The following is a 22449-nucleotide window of genomic DNA, read 5'->3' as shown; positions in this document are numbered from 1 at the left end:
AGTTTTTGTACAGTGCGTCGGATAACGAAAAGCCCAGAATTGCACACATTGTAGATATAAATGCATTTTGAGCAAAAAGACGGATATATCTTATGAATCTTATAATATTGTTATATAGTGTTGTTGTTGTCTGCTTTTCCCACGGTTTTAAGTAGGTCACCAGAAACTATCGCTCGATACGAGAGGGCTCCGTCAGTTAAAATCTCTTAAGAGATTTTAACAAAAAACCGTACGTTTAGGAAAAAAACCCTGGATTAACTTTGAATACAGGAATGGGGTCGTTGACCATTGGCAAGTACGGGAAAATTGCCGTTTTTTTCCAGGAAATCGTATTTTTGGCCAAAACGAAGAGTTATTATAACTTTAACAAAAACAGCTCAAGGATGAATCTTCAACAAATAACATAACAACAAATAATTTTGTTGATTCAATGAATTTTTTCATCACTTTATTATATAAACAAAGTTCAGAAGCTTGACCCTTTGCAAAACTGTTCCATCCGCAGAATACAGACTTTTTGTTACCACATTACTCTCAATACAACCGTCAACAGTATTAATTGCTTCCAACAAAACAACCCAGGAGCATCATCTGGCATAATTCTTAGTGAGGGACCCAATACCTATTCTATTTGAACCACATTGATGTCTTGATAGAGAATTGTGACCTTTAAAGTGTCCACCAACCAACCACTGGTAATTCTGTACAGAGGGTAGACTATAAAGCTTTGCAAAAAATAGACAATTTTTTCCAGAGATGAAATCTATAAGTCAAGATTGTTATCTTAACTGACATTTCCCCTGAAATCAAATTTCACATCCTTCTACGCTTTTCATCCCAAGCCTACTGTTATAAAGCAATGCCCACTAATTCATCAACAGAAACTATAATTCAATATGGCAGTGTAAAACATCATCATTAGATAAGTTTTCTCCAATTCATCAAGTTCCAATTATGAAAATGTAGTGATAGCTGATGAAATGATGTCATTTGAAAGGAATAGCTAATGCAATTACTACTAGCACTATTAAAATGAGATGTCAGTGATTGAATTTCATATCAGCAATCCACTAAGACTGAAATGAACACGAGTTGTTGACTATATCTTGTATGACCATACCTTTTCTTAAATTCAAACTACTCGAGATATAAACAGGCAGTTACTGAAATGCTGAAAGGCATGCAAATACTCTATACTTTTTTAGAAGTATTCATTACTCTTTCAAACTAGGCTTCTTTTAGTAGGACAACAAAATCTCGGAATGTTTAGCATTGTGTTTGCATCCTTCATTTACATGCATTCACATACAATTCTGAATGTATAATACATCCACAAGCTTATGACAGTGCCACCAACTGCAGATAACCTCAACTATTACATGTTGGCCCAATCACTCCACGAGACATTTTGAATCAACATTTATAATGCAACTCTTTTTCATGCACTCAGAAATTGTTTCCCTCTTGATAAGCAAGTCTTTAAAAGATTTCAGATGAGTCAGAGTTAGCATTCCATAACAATATCCCACATTTCTATTGGATTGGAAAGGCTATTTGGGTCTCTGTCTCAAGCACTGGTAAGCACTACATGGAACAAATACAGCCTTCAAGTTCAATCTTATATCTTCTTCCATTTTACCATAAGCATGAATACAAAGTGCACCAGGGCTCTTAAGGAACCATGAAAATTTGGCATTTCCTGTATTATACGTCTTCTAGATCAATGGGTTTTCCCCCAATAAGAATTAATGCCTCCTTACACAAGAAGAATCAAATAAGACATTGATTTTCTGTATTTCATAAACATTGTAGCAAAGCATTCATTCTTCAAAACCTTATTAATTTTTTCAAAGCATTTCCATGATTTTGGATCAAGGAACAACACTCCTATTATTAAAACTGCTACATTGAACTGCTTTCTTTGTGGAAGTGTTTTTATTTCCTATCTTGGGCATCTGTTAAACGACTGTCGTGATGACAAATCTATTCTTTCATTGACTTTGGCATCAAAAAGAAAAACACCAGCAACCATGTGTTAATTCTTGGGATGTGGTGCTTATTTAAAGCACTGCTTTATAACCCCTCTGCGGATGATTCTCTTCTTTCCATGATTTTGGCATCAAACAGAATGCTCTCGGTATTCTTGACGTTATTCCAGAGCCCTGTCTTCAAGATCACCTTAACCACTGTATCAGATGGAATTTTTCCACATTGCCAAGTGTTAACTCATCATGTCATTCAAGGAAGTAACATTTGATGTAGGTGCTTTCAGTGAGTCATTGACATCGCGACGGAAAACTGATAAATTCTGCGTAAACCTGGTAAGAAAAAAGTTTGAATAACATTCCTATCAAAATATCAAAAAATATTTACAAATTTTGTAATTTTAACTTTTGTGGTTTTAATTTTTGCCAAAGATTAAAGAAGTAAGAACTTCTCATCTGCTGGATCAAAAAGAGGATTTTTAAGCTTTGAGAAATTAAATATAATATTCGATGCTATCTAACAAGGAGCTACCAGAATATCACAAGGGTAAAAGTATCCCTTACCTATCTCTATTTTTGGTCAGCAAAGACCTTTCAATGCCATCCATTAGGCTTTCAAAGCACTGTGCCATTGCTTGCTGCTTGTCTGCTGGCTGGCTGGAAATAATATTGTCTCGCAGTTTGTTGAAATACTGAAATAAAAAAAAATCATTATTTGATAATAAAAATTTAACCCAAAAAGAAACTTAGGATTATTTAAATAAAAAATAAAATAAAATGAAAAAAAAAAATAATAATAAATAAAATTAAATTCATTGTTTTTAACATTCTTCTCTGACATCTCATCTTACCCACTGTGCACCAAGACAGCTGTAATGGAACCAAGACACAGAAATAATTCTACTCTCAATCTTTACTAAATATCCATGCTTTCCTTGAGGCCCATAAGATCTTACATGAATAAAAAATTTTCCATTGTGCAGAATAAGACCTGGCATGTAACACTCACTTCTTAACTTAGTAATAAGGCATATCGAGTTATACGGAGTAGTATAAGACCTAGCATGCCTAATACTCACTTCTTCATTGAGCAGTATGAGACCTAAAAGAGGCCTGGACATAGACCACTGGTTCCTGCAGTCCTCAAACATGATGATATTCAAAACTGTAGAAAGCATCTGAGAGAAAAAAGTAACAGCCTTTAAGTTATTGTGACAGTCTGGTTTAACAAAACTGGGATCTTAAAGAGAAATTTAGTATACTAGCAAAAGGTTGTTTCTATAGGGCCTAAATTTGTCTTTTACATACAATTTCACCATATTTAATATACTGCATTTAACATTCTATTACTTTCAACAAAAAATTCACTAGATGGTGTTCCTATTATATAACATATTATGTGACAGAAGTGGCACCTTGTTTAAACAAAAGATGCCAAATTTGCCTGGTGTTAATACACAGACTCACCTGTTGTAATATATCTGGATGTAACTCCAGAACTCTAAGGAAGGTTTCACTGTCTCCAACCTGATGTGGGTGGGGTTTCTTGTGCTTTTTGGTGAGGCGTTTAAACAGATGAGTAACAATGTTGTCCAGGACTGCACAGCAACCTGTACAAACCATTGTATCTGAAAAATGATATAAAACAGCGTTTTTGTAGGGGAAAAAAGAGAAAAGTACATCTTGTCAGTGCACTAAACATTATCATTGCAAGTGTGTTAGATGTGACAGTGGGTGTGACAATGCAGTTAAGAAACAGTCCTGTGTTTGTAATTGAAACTGATAAGGCAATTAAATAATTAACAGAATTTCAATTAGGCTACAGATTATAACATAAAAACACATTTCTCCACTATTACCAACTATAATCTTTAACACTGCCAGTGGATTTATAAAGAAAATTTTGAATGGATATATTTGTACTTATTCAATAGAAATAAAAAAAATTCTTTATCTAGTACAATAGAAATAAAAAAAAATCTTTATCTAGTATGTTATATAAAACTCACCTAATGCTGTGAGCCCATCAGATATTGTGGACAAGATATACAGAAAGACTTGAGGCTCTAAATTACTAATGAATGTCATGTGGTCTTGTGCTATGCATTCTAAAAGGCCATAGTAAGTTTGGCTGAGTTTTGGGTAATCCTGTTTAAAAAAATAGAGAAAATTATAAAAAAATTACACACAAAATCAATATCTTAAATAATATAAACACTCGTGTCTATAGCAATTTTCAGTCTTAAAAGATTAGCTGCTGTATGAAAGCAATCTGCCCATCATGTTTCATTTCAATTTTGTTCACAGTGCTCCTCCATAGCAGAGGACTTACCAAAAGGTCTCCTTGGGGTATTGACAACAGAAGCTTCACAAACATTTGCAAAGCGTTCTCCAGAGCATCATCCCCATAGAGCCTGAAGACGCCATAATTCACATAGCCGCCACACAATGCTGCCTTTAACATATTAAAGCAAATAGAAATGCCCTTCAGTTTCATTGGATACATTTGATCTTTGGGGATGTCTCCAAGACTAAGTATACGTGAACCTGGAAAACATAAAATTCCAAATTAAAAATATTACATTAAATTATAATAATTACTTTCTGAAAACATACTAAGCTTCTTTTCCTGTGCTATATTCAAACATGAAATATTACAAGAAATTCTACTCCAATTTACTTTTCATGCAAGTTTAAGAAACTTTCTTTTAAATAATCCATAACAAAAAAATTACTATTAAATGGACCACAACAAACTCAATCAACATGCACCTACCATAGGCCACCATAATTTTGCTGATTTCTCTGAACAACAAAATCCCATTTGGCGAAGAGACATCAAACTGTAATCTTTGAGATCTGAAGATTACACAAAATAAAAGATTATGTCAAATAAACAGAAAGCATCTTACAATGCCCTATCAATTTTCAAAATGGAAAACCATTAGTGAAAAAAAATTAAAATGAACTGAACCAAAATTTTGACAAGATCAGTACAAAAAAGGTAGCAAGTATCCGATAATCAACATGAAACTCGCCATGCTAAGAAAAAACTTTTTTTAATAATTCACAGCCTTTTCTGCACATATTTAAGTGTTCTCCAGATAAGACATAATAACAATGAGATTATATAGTAAAAGTTATAGCCAATTCACAACTTAATTTCAAGATAATGCTCTCACTGCCTGTCACCTTCAGTGGGGTGTGGCATCATGTTTCAAAAAGCCTACTGTGATCATTGTCTTAAGAGATGTACCCATACAGACCTGTTCTGAGCTAGCTCTGCCATGAGTTTGAGTATTGGTGTGGTCACGGCTGGGTCATGGTACCACAGTTCAACTGCCCGTAACAATATGGGAGTATATGTAGGGTAACTGTATACATGTCAAGGAAAGTGAACGGGATATTAAAATAACTGACAAATTCACAATGACATCTGCAAAATAATTCTACTTTTCAATTAAAAAAAAATTTTTTTTTTCAATTAAATTTTTTTTTCAATTAAAAATTCAATATTTTTATACAACATAATGGCAAACAGTTATGTAAACAATAATTACTGAGACCTAAAAATCCTTTTCTTCAAGTTTTAATGACCTTCAGCATTACAATCATGAGGAAAAGGGGGTAATTGAAGTAAAATTATTATTATTCCAGACTAAACTCAAGGATACACCCAATCAAAGAGCATCATATAACTGGTTTTTGTGTTAAATGCAAATGCAACTCCTCTGAGATCCCGGGCAAGGCCTATCAAAGCTCTCTGAAAAAGACATTTTATGTATGAATCACAAACAAAGTTCACTATGCTCATCAATGCATGAACATAACTGCATGTAAATGTAAATGCAATGACACACACTTCAAACAATCCACTAAACAAACATAACAAAATATCTTTCAGTAAATAATATACCAAATATAAAATGCTGCAAGAGTGTTTAAGACACCTACTGAACTTGCTTAACCTCAACTCTTGATCTTGACCTACCTTGACCTCTGCTTCCCTGAAATTTGGGGTTTCTGCTGCTGCCAACATGTTGCCAACTGCATCAAATGCACCTGAAGATTAAGATACAATTTAACAAACCAGTCTTACTGACCAGTAATAACATATTTCTACTAGGCTATAAACACCTTGAATATAAGTAATTTTCTTACTCCACCTCTTCCTGCTAATAATGATAACTTAAAATATCACTTTAATGGCATAACCCAGCTATCATCCAATATCCTACCTGTAAGTGGCATCATGAAAAGTTCAAACCTCTCCTCATCCTCTCCCAGGTCCACCATGAGGAGGCGGCCCAGAGCTGTATAGAAGATGGTGCGGCACCGCATGTCTTTGATCCTATTGGTGCCTGTATTGGCAGTGCCCAAGAATGGGAAATGCTCACTCTGAAATAGAAATTTTGATCTATTAATAATATCATAATAGTTACTTTCAAGCCTTTAAGCAAATTTTCATCAAAAATTCAGCTTATTTTCATTTTCTTTTCATTAGTGATAAAAAATTGTTTGTACTATTACTGAAGCTAACAATGTCTCACTCAATTTTCCAATATCCAATGTCAAATTCTCATATTTATGGCTTTATATTTCACATTTATCCCCAAATTTAACTTTCCTCATGGTGTTTATAAAACCCTTAGATGATCAATTCCATTAAAACTGCAGCTATAATTCATATAGATATAACTAAATCACAACTCCTTTGTACTTACTGTATGGCTATTGAGAACAAATTGCACAGCCTCTAGTTTGACTAGTTTGCGCACACTGCTGTAGCCCACAGACAGGTCGCTGAGCAGCTGTAAAGTCTTGTTGATTATCAGCTCACTTCCACCCCAGTACTTTAAATTTGTGATTCTGAAATCATCAAAGGAATAAAATGCTGACATAATATATTAGAGCCCTACTTATATGATTTAATATCACATTCTAATCAAGCCAGAATTTACATGGTTCAATATCATATACATAATACACAAAAATTTTCATGAAATGAAGTAATATTGTCTTGTTCTTTATACCTTCTTTGAAATAATAATCAATTATAATTTATAAATCAGCAAATGATTATAAAACAGAAATGACTAAACTGTAATTATAAACTTACATTTTCCCAACAAACACACTTAGCACCATAGATTCATCCCCAAGCCCAAGCACCTCTGACAGCCTTCTATATACCTAGATCACAGAACAAAGGACACCTGACATAGTGCTGAGAAACTTTTTGATACAGTAAATAAATATATGCACTAAATGAGAAAAACTATAGAAATTTATAAAGCATCATGACAAAAAAGACATCAAGAAATATCCTGAAAAAACAACAAAAAACAACAACTTATATGCAAGACAATGAACTTAAAAATATTGCAACTTTTACTTTTCTCTTAAGCACAATGCATCAGAGTGGAATAAAAACACTACCTTGGAAGTTTTCTGTACTTGATCTCCAACATAAATCTTCCTGAACTGCTCAAAGAAGCTAAGCATAGCCAAGTCTAATTTTTCACACCCTCTTTCCGCAAGACGGGAATCTGTTAAATTCATTAGCTGAAGGACCCTGTATGAAATACATATTCTGTTTCAATAGCTTTCACATATTATTTTTTTCATATCTTTAATGCCTTTTGATATTGTAATATGATACTAGACTACATATGTAAAATATGAAATCAATTGAAGACAGCACAAGGATTATCTTTGTAGAAAAAATTTATGTGGCAATTATTGTTGCATGTTAGAATATAATTAATTACAAGTAAAAGAATATAAAATCACCAATGGCCCCAGAGACCCTACCCCACATCTATGCTACTGCATGGGTCTAGATAATTGATAATAAATATCATAATAACAACATTAAAAACCTGCTTCCATACATGGTTATTTTAAAGTTTTGATGAATTTAAATTAGCTGCATTGCCATAAGAAAAATAAAAATTGTAAAAAAAATTTAGGCGATGCAAAGCTCTGACCTGCAAACCAGCTCCCCATCCATAGCATCATGATCATCTGTGCTAGCAAATGAAACACGCCCTCCTATCACAGCACCAATTATATATACAAGCCACGTTAGGCGGCCTGAAATAGAGAATACATTTCACAGATTAACTGTTGCCGAACTGACAAACTGAATCATGAAAAAATTTCTAAGAATACTTATTATAATATTGATTAATAATATAAATAAAGAAATGAAATAACACTATTAAAGGCCAATGGTTAGTAACAGTTTGGGAACTTTGAGCAGCATTATCACAAAAACAGAAAACATAAAAAGTTGCTGATACTAGTATAAAAAATCATTACAAAAACATCCAGAAGCAAAAATGAAAGTTTTAACAGTATCTGATAAACTGCCATAGTGAAAACATTATTTAAGAATAAGCTGCAGTACCTTCTTGAACAGCAATATCGAACCCTCTCTGCCCAGCTGTCACAAACTCCTGATATTTATTGGCAGCCTCATCAAACAATGTAACAAGCAATGTACATGTCTTCTCATATTCACACCGACCAATTGTTGATAACTGAAACAAAACAAAAAGACTTCAACATAACACTATCCATTAAACTAAAAAAATAGAAGTTACAACTGACAATAAGTGAACCAATATAATCTACTACACATACTTATACCAATGTTGCACATTCTTACACACAAGTAAACATACACATAACAAGTGTATGCAAGTTCACAGAGAGGCACATCCCTACACCATCAATCACTCATCAACTCATGTCAAAAAGCCCTAATACTTTACAGGATAGCATAACTCAGTTATTATCAGTGATAATATATGACTTATAAGCAAGCACAGAGAATTTTTAATGAGAAAAAAAGTTATATTCAACTCACCTGGTCTAATTGTTGGGAAACTAGTCCCTGGTCATCAAGTGGATCTTCTATTCCTTCTCTAAAATACATGTCAAACTAGTTACTATATTCAGTTTTGGAGAAAATTAGTTTAACTGTATTTGCTATTCCATAAATATTTTTGGCTGTATCTTTAAGTTCATCTTAAAAAATAGATAATTTTTTTTCCTGAAATATCAATTGTTATTATCTGATTTAAGGAGAATAAAAACTGAGCCCACCATTTATTAAGCCAAAAGACCAATCCAACATGGATAACTCACCTTAATACAACAGCCACTGACTCCAGCCTAGATGTGATGTATGCCTTGGTCACCTCTGGTGTATACGTCTCCAGCAGGTGGGGTTCTGTAGCCTTAACATAGGGCACCGAGGCCACCATCCTCTGCCACAGACTGAGCAGATAGTGAATACTGTTGGGGGCAAACTGCCACATCTAGAAAGCAAAATATTCACACCAAGGTTTATGATGGAAATAAAATTGGTCAGATAAAAAATGGAAAAAAAGAGTTATGCTTAATTATATCATCTTGATCTTTTCAATGTTTATCTTAATAGTCTTATTTCCCTATTTTTCCTTTTGACATAAACAAGATTTATTTAAAAATAGATGATAGATCAATTCCAGTAATAATACTAGAGGATCAGAGAGGCGATACCGCCTCCGAATATTGTACCACCAGCTGGAGCAAGCGCATTCGTATAGACCCCCACATACACAAAATAAGGGGTGCAGCCACCAGTCTTGTGCTTGACAAGCTGTAAAAATGCAATCAACAAGAATTTTCAAAATATGCAAAAAATATATATAACTAAAAATGGTGCAATCAAAGTTAAGTTCATTGTAAGGTAGGTCAAAGGTCAATTTCAAGGTCACAGTAAATTGCCAGTATATGACTTCCTATCCAACTTCAATAGTAACTATGGACCTATCTCTGCCAGTTTTGGAGATAAAAGGGAAGCAAAATTTGCAAAGTTCAGTTCATGGTGAAAAGTAGGTCAAAGGTCAATTTCAAGGTCACAGTAAGATTGCCAGTATATGACTTCCTATTCAACTTCAATAGTAACTATGGACCTATCTCTGCCAGTTTTGGAGATAAAAGGGAAGCAAAATTTGCAAAGTTCAGTTCATGGTGAAAAGTAGGTCAAAGGTCAATTTCAAGGTCACATTTAGATTGCCAGTATATGACTTCCTATTCAACTTCAATAGTAACTATGGACCTATCTCTGCCAGTTTTGGAGATAAAAGGGAAGCAAAATTTGCAAAGTTCAGTTCATGGTGAAAAGAAGGTCAAAGGTCAATTTCAAGGTCACATTAAAATTGCCAGTATATGACTTCCTATGCAAGTTCAATAGTAACTATGGACCTATCTCTGCCAGTTTTGGAGATAAAAGGGAAGCAAATTTTGCAAAGTTCAGTTCAAGGTGAAAAGTAGGTCAAAGGTCAATTTCAAGGTCACAGTAAAATTGCCAGTATATGACTTCCTATTCAAGTTCAATAGTAACTATGGACCTATCTCTGCCAGTTTTGGAGATAAAAGGGAAGCAAAATTTGCAAAGTTCAGTTCATGGTGATAAGTAGGTCAAAGGTCAATTTCAAGGTCACAGTAAGATTGCCAGTATATGACTTCCTATTCAACTTCAATAGTAACTATGGACCTATCTCTGCCAGTTTTGGAGATAAAAGGGAAGCAAAATTTGCAAAGTTCAGTTCATGGTGAAAAGTAGGTCAAAGGTCAATGTCAAGGTCACAGTAAGATTGCCAGTATATGACTTCCTATTCAACTTCAATAGTAACTATGGACCTATCTCTGCCAGTTTTGGAGATATAAGGGACTAAATGTTATAATTTTGGAGTTACCATAATGTGCCATAAATTTCCTACAGAAAAATTTTAATTAAAATAAAGAAAAGGTCATTTTGGTCAAAGTTCTTGAAATGGGAGGTTCTCTGAAGTTGCAGAAGTTTAAATTTGATAAAATAATGTCATTTTTGACCACAAGTTGTCTGCTTTGCCAAGCATTATGTTTTATTTTTCCGGAGTTCAAAATTTATTATCCATTACCGTACTGCACATTTTTACGGAAGCCGACTGGTGCCATATGTTGAAAAAAAAAATTATCTCGAAATTTCGAGATAGCATTTTTTTTGTTCAAATTTCAAAATACTATCTCGAAATTTCGAGATAAATTTTTTTGCTCAAATATCAAAATGCTATCTCGAAATTTCGAGATAATTTTTTTTTTGTTCAAATTTCAAAATGCTATCTCGAAATTTCGAGATAAAAATTTTTTTTGTTCAAATTTCAAAATAGTATCTCGAAATTTCGAGATAATTTTTTTTTCTACATATGGCACCAGTCGGCTTCCGTACATTTTCCTTTCACCACCAATATGTACTTTCTGATACAGCGTAACTCGAAAACCGTATGGAATACAAAAAAACCGAGACCACCTCCAGTGTTGGGCTTTACATGCTCTACAAAATGCAAAAAAGAATGGGTCTCTAGCATTAACGGTTCCCGAATTAGAGACAGTTTTCAGTTTCGGTATCTTATGGCCGCTACTCCTGTGAAAATGCACCGATTGACCCCAAATTCACGGAGATGAAAGATGACCTGAAGGGTAACACTTTCCAATAATATTATTGGTTAAGTCTGTGTGGCGTCTGAATAACAGGGCAAAAAAATTTTTTTTCGTAAAAAATTTCATTTTTTTGAAAATTTTGACCCATTTGACCTTGAAGTAAAGGTCAAAGGTCAAATCCGAGGGTATATTTGAAATCTACACATATGACTTTTGGAAAGCCGTCTATAGAAATTTTTCCCGTAACTCCTTCTGTAGGGTAGATAATTAGCATTTAATTTTGCCATTTTTAGACAAGGGTGCATTGCAATGAGTGCCACACCCAGACCCCAATACCGACAAAGCCCAAATTTTACGTGGAACGAGTTGAGATTATAGGTGACCTAAATCCATGAGATGGGTACGGGGGCCCTTACCGTCTAGGAGGAGAAGCGGTAACGGTAACATGGCGGCGGAGCCGGCGGAACGGACCGGACGGGACCGAAACCATGTGTACCGACAGCGCTAACTCTGGTGGTAAATTTTTTTGTTCAAATTTCAAAATAGTATCTCGAAATTTCGAGATAATTTTTTTTTCTACATATGGCACCAGTGGGCTTCCGTACATTTTCCTTTCACCACCAATATGTACTTTTTGATACAGCGTAACTCGAAAACCGTATGGAATACAAAAAAACCGAGACCACCTCCAGTGTTGGGCTTTACATGCTCTACAAAATGCAAAAAAGAATTGGTCTCTAGCATTAACGGTTCCCGAATTAGAGACAGTTTTCAGTTTCGGTATCTTATGGCCGCTACTCCTGTGAAAATGCACCGATTGACCCCAAATTCACGGAGATGAAAGATGACCTGAAGGGTAACACTTTCCAATAATATTATTGGTTAAGTCTGTGTGGTGTCTGAATAACAGGGCAAAAAATTTTTTTTTCGTAAAAAATTTCATTTTTTTGAAAATTTTGGCCCATTTGACCTTGAAGTAAAGGTCAAAGGTCAAATCTGAGGGTATATTTGAAATCTACACATATGACTTTTGGAAAGCCGTCTGTAGAAATTTTTCCCGTAACTCCTTCCGTAGGGTAGATAATTAGCATTTAATTTTGCCATTTTTGGACAAGGGTGCATTGCAATGAGTGCCACACCCAGACCCCAATACCGACAAAGCCCAAATTTTACGTGGAACGAGTTGAGATTATAGGTGACCTAAATCCATGAGATGGGTATGGGGGGCCTTACCGTCTAGGAGGAGAAGCGGTAACGGTAGCCGTCCGGCGGAGCCGGCGGAACGATCCGGACGAGACCGAAACCATGTGTACCGCCAGCGCTAACGCTGGTGGTACAATAACAATGGCTGCTTGTGTAACTTAAGGTTCTTAAGAAGCCACCAACTTACCTGTAAACTAGTTACTGTGAACTCTGCAACCTTTTTGATGATCTCAGGGTAATTGTCAACTTTCACCAACTCCCCAAGTTGATAATTTGATTTTAGTCTAGCTAGTAATCTACAAAATTCATGGTAGGACCCAGGTTCTGACAGTCCCTGGAAACAAATAACAATTTCCATTATATGTGTATATATTGAACTTCATCTTACCATTGCAATAGCATAATATACTATATCTTATGGTCAGGGATGCTCAAAATGTTTGTAAAAACCATGATACTGCTTAATTTGGTGCAATTATGTAACAATAAAAGCCTACTTTGTATAACCTTTTTTGAAAATAAAATGGAAACATAACAGTTACTGATCTGCTTCTATACAAACAAATTTCTGAGCAATAAACTTCTAGTGAGCATTCTTTAGAGTGAAGGTGGAAACACTTTTTCTTTCTGTCTGCATTCTGCATGAATTCATCCAAACCTATCCAAAGAGATATATCTCGGTCACAACTGAATTGCCAATCTAGGCAATCTGAGACCAAAGCAATATGACACTTGGGATTTTGCCTAGGCAATGTTATAACCCCAGCTTACCTGTGGGTTGTCCAGCACAGCTTTCACCCCTGATACCAGTTCATTCAGAAACTTGCCTCTCTCTACATTATCAAATAATGACCTCCTCACTGAGGCAATGTTGACTAAACATGCTAAGGCCTGAAATTTAAATTTAAAAAAAGTCAGAATACTGCAATGGACATCTATAGGAAAAAACATTTTATGCATCTTTCTTCCATTCCCCACCCTCCTTTGTAACTACTTGATATAATCTCTTTCTCAGATTCCACCAAAGTAAAAAAGGTCTTTCTACAACTCAACTTGCTAAAGAGCACAATAAGTAAAGTGACAAATGTGCCCGTTTCCCCTAAGTAGTAGCCCTTTATTCAAATTTTACTTTTCACTTACTTACCATAGATGCTAAACTAGGTGGAAGATTTGCATACAAGTCAAAAAACAGCTGCAAAGTACTGAAGTCCAGGAAAGCTGCAAGACAGAAAATAAGTTTAAAATCTGACTACACAAGGTCCAAATGATTTTTAGTACAAATAAAAAATTATAAATGAAATAAAAACATTTTCTTTAATATTGGTTTTCATGCAAAACAATTTACAGGGTTCATCTATCTACAAGGCATAATGTTTTGACCCTTGATCAAAGTTACAGACTGGTGAATGTGAGAAATGTGATGCTGCATAAGTAGAAAATGTGTCTCTCTACAAACAATTTACTTTTTTATCATCACACAAGAGACCATGTTCAATCCATTTTGTCAAATTTACAGAAAACAAAAAAAAAACATGACCTGAAATCTTTAATCTATAGCTAGCACTTACCTGACCTCCAGCTTGTGGGTATTTGCACAGTACAAAGATCGTCTGAGGACTCATCTGTAGAGGTGCCCAGGAAATCAAATGTCAGACAGTTTAAGGTAAGCTTTAAGGTGTGACTCAATAAACCAGTCTGAAAAGAGGAATGAAATTCTTGTCTTATCAGATAATACAATATTATTAGAGTAATGACATTACTTAAAGAAATTGAAAGGTTGCATTCACCTGAGAATGTATTGCTTTTGAACGACTACAATTTAGGGACAGCATGGCAAAGTCTAAAGATAAACTGAATTGTGCATAAAAACATCAACAATTTCATCTGTCATGATTCTGATGAATATGGAATCCTAATTTGTGTAATAATTTCTAAGGAATATTCAAAATTTTCAAGCTATCAAGTTTACCTGACTATCATCCCCAAAGTCCAGATTTTTAATATTTCCTGCTGCTGTCCTGAGCAAACTACAAGCCAACTGGAAGATCTGGAAAAGCTGGGTGTCACGAAAGGAAGAGACAGTCTTCCTGTGCTTTGTGAGGCTGCGACTGGCTTCAGACTTGAGAGAAAAATATAACTTTATAATTCAATGCAGAACGTATTAAATCAACTGAAAAAAGCAATCATGGTGTTGCTCTGTTTACAGTGCTTCCTCATCATTACCTGGCTGCACAGAATTTGAGAAGCACCTGCAATAAATTATTCTTTCAATTACCTTCTCAAACACCCTGCAATTATTAAATTTCTGGAGACAACATATGACATTCCGTAAGTATTCACTCACATGTGTTCTCCTCTCATATCTACACACAACTTTTACTAGTTTTAAATCAAGTCTAACTTTAAGTTAATAAAAGAGAATTATTTGAATATCTAAGGCATAAGCGTGTGAATTACTGTATGCACAAACAGTGATTTAAAAATAAAAGGGACTTACAAAGATGACAAATTTATTGCAATTATTCATTTGACATGTGCAGTATACTTACCCACGTACTAGTATTAGGTTAGATCAGGAAAAGTTCAAAGTTACAGAGAGACATAACAAGGTACAGTACAATATGCTTGGCTGGTATTGAGATCAAGAAATACTCACTGTTTATTAACTCAAATTGTCACTTCAATTCTTTTCATCTGACAAAAATGTTAATAGAAAGTGCTATAAAAGACTGAACTCAAAGATTAAACCAGTCAACTTTGAACAATATGCATTTCTATAACCTGATTAATCAAAGTCTGAAAATAGCCACAGAGATTCAAAGAGAATCCATATTAGTGTATTGAAACCAGACCAAGCATACTGCACACATAGAACTACAAAAGCTTCTAATTTTGTCTGATCAAGAACTTCTAAAAGGAGCACAACTAAGACAAGACACGGAGAACAATATGCACCTGAAACAGCACCTGATACAGAACCTATTTTTTATTTCTCTTTATTTAAGTTCATTTTATTATCCTTTTTATTTATTTATTTTTTTTTTTTTTATTTTTGCAAATTGTATATTTTCCTCAATCTTTTAAACATATTAATGATTCTTACTTATATTAAAGGCAGATTTCAAATCAATTTCATCTTCTATTTTTGAGACTACCAAAGACATCCCCTGACACTGGGTATTCTTAATGCATATTCCAATTGACCTTATATCTAATATTTTCACAAGCAGAATTACTTGTTAAATTATATAGTTACCACAAGTTACAACAGAAAAAGGCAGCTAAGATGTTATTCAGGATTTGCCATACCTAAATTTTCTTTAAATCAAATGACAAATTTATACAATACAAATAGTATTACTATTTGTTACAACAGAATTAGTGTGAATATAAAATTCTACATATATTATCATACAAGACAGTGCTTATATGAAGCAGCAATGTACTAGATATTATTTCACTGAGGATTATAACACATGCAAGCACCTTTCTCAATCATTTAATTTCAACTTTGTAACAAGGCAGCAAAGCTGTCAAATGTACAGACAAAAAGCAGGAAATAACAAAATAGGCTATTGTCAATTCTGATGCAAAAGTACATTATGTTAAACTGCAAATTCAACATCAAATTTTAATTATGCTCAACAGGTAATACCAATTTAAGTAAAATGTGAAACAAGCATAAGGCTTCAGGCCCATGGGAGTTCAAGTTCACACTTTGAAAATGTAAAACTTCCAGAAAAAGAAGTCAATTAGACTGCTTTTCCAACTTAGGCTGCATTTTAGTCCTGTATTTCTTTTTTGAAAGTTTGGCAATCATAAGTAACATGGTTTTCCCATAATGGTCATCATGGCAGCAGCACCCAAAATTGTGTTTTCTTCTATTCTGATGCAATATTACATAATGGTTAACAGCATAATGACAATCAATTTTTAATAACAAAATATATGTATCATGGATTTTCAGAAAATGTGACTAGCCTGGGTCTTCAAGCCTGTGGAACTTCAAAGTCACACCTTGAAAATGCCAATATGTGAAAAATTAAATTTTCACAAAAAACTGTTTATCTGGCAGATTGCATTGCCTACTGAAGCTGTATTTTAGTCCCATGTTTCTTTCCTGTAAGTTTGAGAACAGTAAGTGACATGGTTTTTCTTAAAAGGTAATCATGGGAGCAGTGCCCAAAATAGGGGTTTCATCAAATTTTGATACAACATTAAATAATGTTTAACAGCATAATGACCATCAATTTTTAATAATAAAATATTAGTATCATGGATATTCAGAAAATGTGACTAGCAAAGGTCTTCAGGCCCATGGAACTTCAAAGTCACAACTTGAAAATGCCAAAATGTAAACAAGACAGCACTGTTCTGAAATGTTTTTTCCCCATTTCTAACAATTTTTAACATAAAACAAAATTAACAGTTTACTGCCATTTTTATATGATCAACTAAGAAAATTGATGAGATGGGAAAAGTATCAATAGAGCAGTGTTAAATGTCCAATTTCTTCCATTCTGAGATTATGAACATAGTGAATGATTGAATCTGACAAATTGCAATGATATGAGTTTATTTCCATTTTTGAAACTTTATTACACAATACACAATAACATGTTTACCATCATTTTTACAAAATCAACTAACAATGTTGTAAAGATGCAGGAAATGTCAAACAAACACTTTCACGTATCTTATTAGTTTAAAAATGAGACTGTTAACATGCCTAAAAATTGAATCTGAGGAAATGTGAAAAAACAGCATACCTTCTAAAATAATGGCACGATTATGCTGATTTACCAACTCAACCTGCATTTTAGTAAAATTGAACACTCCTGTGACTTTCATGACAATTGGCCCGTCTGTTTTTCTTATATTGTGTTTACAGTGTTGCATATATGCTGAAAAGTGTAAAAAACAGCATAACTAGTACAATGGTGGCCCGATCATGCCGATTTTCGAACTTGACCTGCGTTTTAGTAAGATTGATTACTCCTGTGAGTTTCATGACAACAGGTCTATCGGTTTTCCTTGAAATGTGTTAACAGTGTTGCATATATGCTGAAAAGTGAAAAAACAGCATAACTACTAAAATAGTGGCCCGATCATGCCGATTTTCGAACTTGATCTGCGTTTTAGTAAGACTGATTACTCCTGTGAGTTTCATGACAACAGGCCTATCGGTTTTCCTTGAAATGTGTTAACAGTGTTGCATATATGCTAAAAAGTGAAAAAACAGCATAAATTCTACAATAATGGCCCGATCATGCTGATTTTCGAACTTGACCTGCGTTTTATGAATATTAGTCAGCTCTGTAAATATAAAGCCAAAAAGTAAAACTGTCTTCCACTTATGGTGTTAACGCTGAAAGTGCACGGCGACGGCGACGGCGACGGCGACATGATCGGCGACGGCGACGACAGACGCAGGTGATGGCAATATGTACAGACACATCTGTGTCTGTACATAAAAAAATGAGACAAACACTTGAGTTATTAGTTCAAGGTTGACCATGAGACAGAATAACTACTTGGAAATGAACAACAAATTTCTTTCTGGCACAACTGGGAATTGTTCACACACAGCAGTTTTGTTAAAAAATTATTATTCAGGAATTCATTATAAAACACCAAAGGCAATACCAGTCTTGTACACATCACAACAAGAACACCTTTACAATAGGCCATTACTTTTAGTTTATAGCAAATAGCAAGATGCAATATCATGCTTGGTCTTCTTAAATCTGGTCTGCATCAAACACACTCTTTCACAACAGTTATATTCAACTGTAACCGATTCTCACACAAAAAAATCATCAAAATTTATGCTTAAAATCACAGCAATATTTCATTAGCATGTCCAGAATTACATAAATCTGATTCAAATTTAAGCACTGTAGACAGCCATAAAATATTGGGTCCCATGGTCATGGTTTTATATTGGAGTATCCAACCAAAATATTCAGCTATATGATAACAGATATAAATAGGGTGAAGAGGATTAAGAAGTCATCAGTTGTTAGTCCACTTTGAGTTGAAATGTTTTGAATAGCAATGTTTTCAGAGAAATGATTTTAATCATAAAGCATTGTTCAAACACCTTAAAATCATTGTTAAAATCCTTCTTTTTTATTTCTATCAAAATTTTCCTTTCCTATACAAAAAAATCAATGTTTCATGTTTATAGCCATCATGAACATAAAATTTGTTTTCAATTTGAAAAGTATATACTGTTATCAGTCATAAGAAAACAGTTTTGTCAATCCAACCAAGTACTCTTATTGATACTTCCCCCCTGAACTGCCCACATTAAATGCGTATCTTGACTCCTTAGCCCTCTCTCAAAACTCTATCAAGTTACAACATAACTTTGGTGTTCAAAGCAGTATTTCAGCAGCCGTAAATATGGGATTCCAATGATATGAACTACAGATATTTACCAGGTCATTCTCGGTCTGCCAGTGCTACAACCATGGGAAACAAATTTTCAGCTTTATCTCAGTGAATTTTTTCATTTCTTATATTAATATCAATATGAATTTACTTTTAGAAATAATGCTAAAAAGTTTTACATTTTGGCAGCAGTGACTCTAGTGGAACTTAAACATAATGTTACTAAACATAATGTGTCAATTTCATGTCAAAATTTTAATCTGGCTAATTCAAGACACCATTTACATTGGATGAGGTACATTTGAACAGACACAATTTATTTAATTCATATGAAATATTTAATACTGTTTATGGAGACATAAATCTATACACCCAATATAAGGTACCTTACAGTTACACAGCACATTTCCCGCAAGGGAGCAAAAATGAAAAAGAGTTTGACTAAAAAAATCTGAACTAAGAAATGATGACAGATTACTAAATGTGTTTTGCAGTTTAGAATGTCTTTAAAACATAATTTCTTTTGACTCCAAAAAGATGAACTATTACACATTTTTAAAAAAAGTAAAAAAAAAAAAAGATAATATTAAGATAACCAGTATCATGACACAATTCACCAATGCAGATCTATGACTACTGCATCAGGGAAATCTACTGTGTGAACAGGTGCATATATGTGAAGGGTAAAAGAAGAAAAGAGAAAGTGAAACTTATCTGTACCTCACTAACCTGGTTCATTTCTGACACCAACTGTGCCAATAACTGAACACCAATCATAACATGTTGGCTGCTGCCACTCTGGAAACAGAAAACATCCAGCTCAGGGTTATTTCACATCCTTTCATATTTAAGAAATTAAACAGTAGCAAGTAAATTATTTCAGTCTGTTACAACAGTATTTCATCCTGTGAAAAGAATACATACATTATGTAAACTTCATCAATCTGTAGCCTTTTTTATTAAGTGCAATGCAACTATATTATTGCAAATAAATAAATAACTTACTTGTATAAACTTGCCCACATCATCTATAACATTTCTGAAAACATACTCATCTTTGCTTACATCAAACCAACCAAGTTTTGTTATCCTTGCAAATAACTGAAAATAAGGAAATAATATCAGTTCAAACAAACAAGCATGCAGTATATACAAATAAATAATATGCAAATAGCATTTTATATGTGCACTGAATGTATAAAACTTAGATATTTTCATCTTCTCGCATGTGGAAATGTTATTTGTAATATGTATTCCAGGGAGTAGTAAAGCTAAGGCACAGTATATGTATATATAATGAATTAGGAAAAGCAACTCAAACCTCAGAAATGGGTATAAAGTACATACCTGAACCAAAGCAACAGTGACAAAATTGAGCAGCTTGGGTCTTGTTGCAAGGTAATTGAGAACATAGTTTCCTGTTGACAAGCAGTTGAAAAATAAAACAGATTTAACAGTTTTACATCATAATACATTCAAAATCATAAACACTAGGGAAAAAATGGGTGAAATTATGTGACAAGTACAGCAATTTTGTCACAACTACAGCTACTTTATACAACAGAAATCTGTTCTCTGTGGTGTAATATGCAGGTTAATATCAAAATAACTGGAGTTTAACTACTGATGTCACTTGGAAAATTCATCTCTCTCAGACAGCCATGTCACTTACTTATGTCAACCCTTTGCTCCAGAGGAAGTATCTGATTTGGTCTTGACACAAGCTTTGTTAATGTACTTGCAGCAAGCAACTGCGCATATGGAGACTGAAATGAATTATAAAGCAAAATATAACAGTGTTACAAACACGTTTACTTTTATACTGCCTTGCCATCTGGATCTGTACATCTCATGATTTACTAATTTGGCTTCAAATCTACAACCCTCGGACATAAAAATAATAAAGAATAACATATAATAATAATAATAATAATAATAATAATAATAATAATAATAATAATAAAAGCTTTAACACAGACTAATTTTGGGCATTTCTTACAAAACAATAGTACTATATTTGCCTGAATCATTTGTTCCTAAAACAAAACGGGGTAAAAATATTAATTTAAAGCCTATTACAACCCTTGTAAGGTTTTACATCTAAATTTATTGGCTGAAAGAAAAAATTCAGTGGGATATTATCTGGTTTGCAAAATAAATCAGCCTATATCTCTTTCACCTAAAATAGTTCACACTTATTTGACTGAGAAATGGTGATTTCCCTTGCAGATAGGTCTAATTTTCTTCACATCTGAAAAAAAGTGGTGGTCCCAAAGACTTAGTTTTAAATTTCAAACGCTACTAACTGGGTAACTGCATGCATTTTCCACTTTTCAATCCTACATTATTGTTAAATCTTAATATTTGACAAGAAAATATTTTCTTACATCTCCTCGTTCAAGCAGCAACTGGCACTTGCTAAGACAACTTGGAGAGACAGCAAAGTTGACTAGTGCTTTCTCTGCTTCAGCTCTAAGTGATGCATCTGTGGTCTCGTAGAGCTGCTTACAGAGTGCCTCTAGCTGGGCCAGCTCCTGAAACACAAGGATGAAATTTAGAATGGATTACAGTACTATGCATAGGAAACCATTGAAAACCTTGCAGTATACATTTTTAATTAATTCTTGCTTTTCAAAATTGTGACTTATGTTATTCCTTTTAAATATTTAAAACCTGTATAACATCAACACATCCTTAATTATAAGGAAATTTTCTTGGACCATCTGCATAAAAATCATTGTAAGCTGTGAAAAGACATTTAGTAATGCCTTTATGCAAAAATCTGCCTTTGTGCAGACACTCAGTTTCAATCTATCATTGAATTGACCACTCACTAGATCATTTACTCTTTTTGACATAAGGGCCAACACTATTTTATACTTGCATTTGTCTATTAGGAGCAACAAAACATTTTTCACCTTTACCTTGTTTTAAACCTTAGGAACGTCCAGGGTACATGTTAATGTCATTGTGCTAATCAAGTCAAGATTAACTCTTGTAGAGCAAGTTTAATTAACATCCATATTTAGAGCTACAATATGCAGTAGCATTTGCAAATACACAGTCTTATTTTGATCCGAGAAAAGAAATATTCTGGACAGTGTAGGCAGGATTAATCACGCACAACATTCATTTGTTATTGCGTTGAGAATCATGCATTGAAACAACAGGTGGTTTTCTGCACGCATAAAGGATGACTTTACTCTACAATCATACGGTTAAAACATTATAATAAAACACACATTTCGTGTACATCAGTTATATATTTTGTGGTTGCATTCGTTACAAAAACGTCCAGCTATTTGAAATTTCTAAACTCACCTGCTCTTCCGCCATTTTTGTTTTCTCCTCATGGAAATGTAATGCGCCTGCGTGGTCAAGATAGTCC

At 33.9% G+C, this 22449-nt stretch overlaps 1 protein-coding gene across 4 annotated transcripts; it reads right to left on the bottom strand.

Moving 5' to 3' along the window:
- Nucleotides 1-417: 417 nt before the first annotated feature.
- LOC106179775 (exportin-7) lies at nucleotides 418-22442 on the bottom strand. Of its 4 annotated transcripts, none has more exons than XM_086996129.1 (30): nucleotides 22383-22442; nucleotides 21449-21595; nucleotides 20734-20827; nucleotides 20409-20479; nucleotides 20067-20162; nucleotides 19782-19859; nucleotides 19109-19132; nucleotides 14635-14784; nucleotides 14234-14360; nucleotides 13810-13883; nucleotides 13437-13556; nucleotides 12853-12999; nucleotides 9141-9313; nucleotides 8860-8917; nucleotides 8398-8530; nucleotides 7976-8081; nucleotides 7425-7560; nucleotides 7105-7178; nucleotides 6710-6854; nucleotides 6224-6383; nucleotides 5977-6047; nucleotides 5660-5748; nucleotides 5252-5359; nucleotides 4762-4844; nucleotides 4318-4532; nucleotides 3995-4133; nucleotides 3453-3613; nucleotides 3065-3163; nucleotides 2550-2677; nucleotides 418-2318 (listed from the first exon to the last, which is right to left on the bottom strand). In XM_086996129.1, exons 1-30 carry the CDS (start codon nucleotides 22395-22397, stop codon nucleotides 2222-2224), a joined length of 3318 nt encoding a protein of 1105 aa, XP_086852255.1. In that variant the 5' UTR covers nucleotides 22398-22442; the 3' UTR covers nucleotides 418-2221. The 4 variants fall into 4 exon arrangements, with proteins under 4 accessions (XP_086852255.1, XP_086852261.1, XP_086852267.1 ...); XM_086996135.1 differs by having other exon boundaries at nucleotides 19791-19859; XM_086996141.1 differs by lacking the exon at nucleotides 19109-19132.
- Nucleotides 22443-22449: the final 7 nt, after the last annotated feature.

Source organism: Lingula anatina, chromosome 1 (assembly GCF_051362555.1).
Source record: "Lingula anatina isolate TDL-2025a chromosome 1, LinAna3.0, whole genome shotgun sequence".
NCBI classification, from domain to species: Eukaryota; Metazoa; Brachiopoda; class Lingulata; order Lingulida; family Lingulidae; genus Lingula; species Lingula anatina.
Note: the sequence above shows the minus strand (reverse complement) of the source record. Positions and strands in the feature narration are given on the sequence as shown.

Coding starts and splice junctions, on each gene's coding strand:
- LOC106179775 (XM_086996129.1), bottom strand. Junction 20,163..20,408: donor TCACTGTTGCTTTGGTTCAG/GTATGTACTTTA, acceptor CCTTATTTTCAG/TTATTTGCAAGGATAACAAA. Junction 3,614..3,994: donor TGATGGGCTCACAGCATTAG/GTGAGTTTTATA, acceptor ATCATTTTTCAG/ATACAATGGTTTGTACAGGT.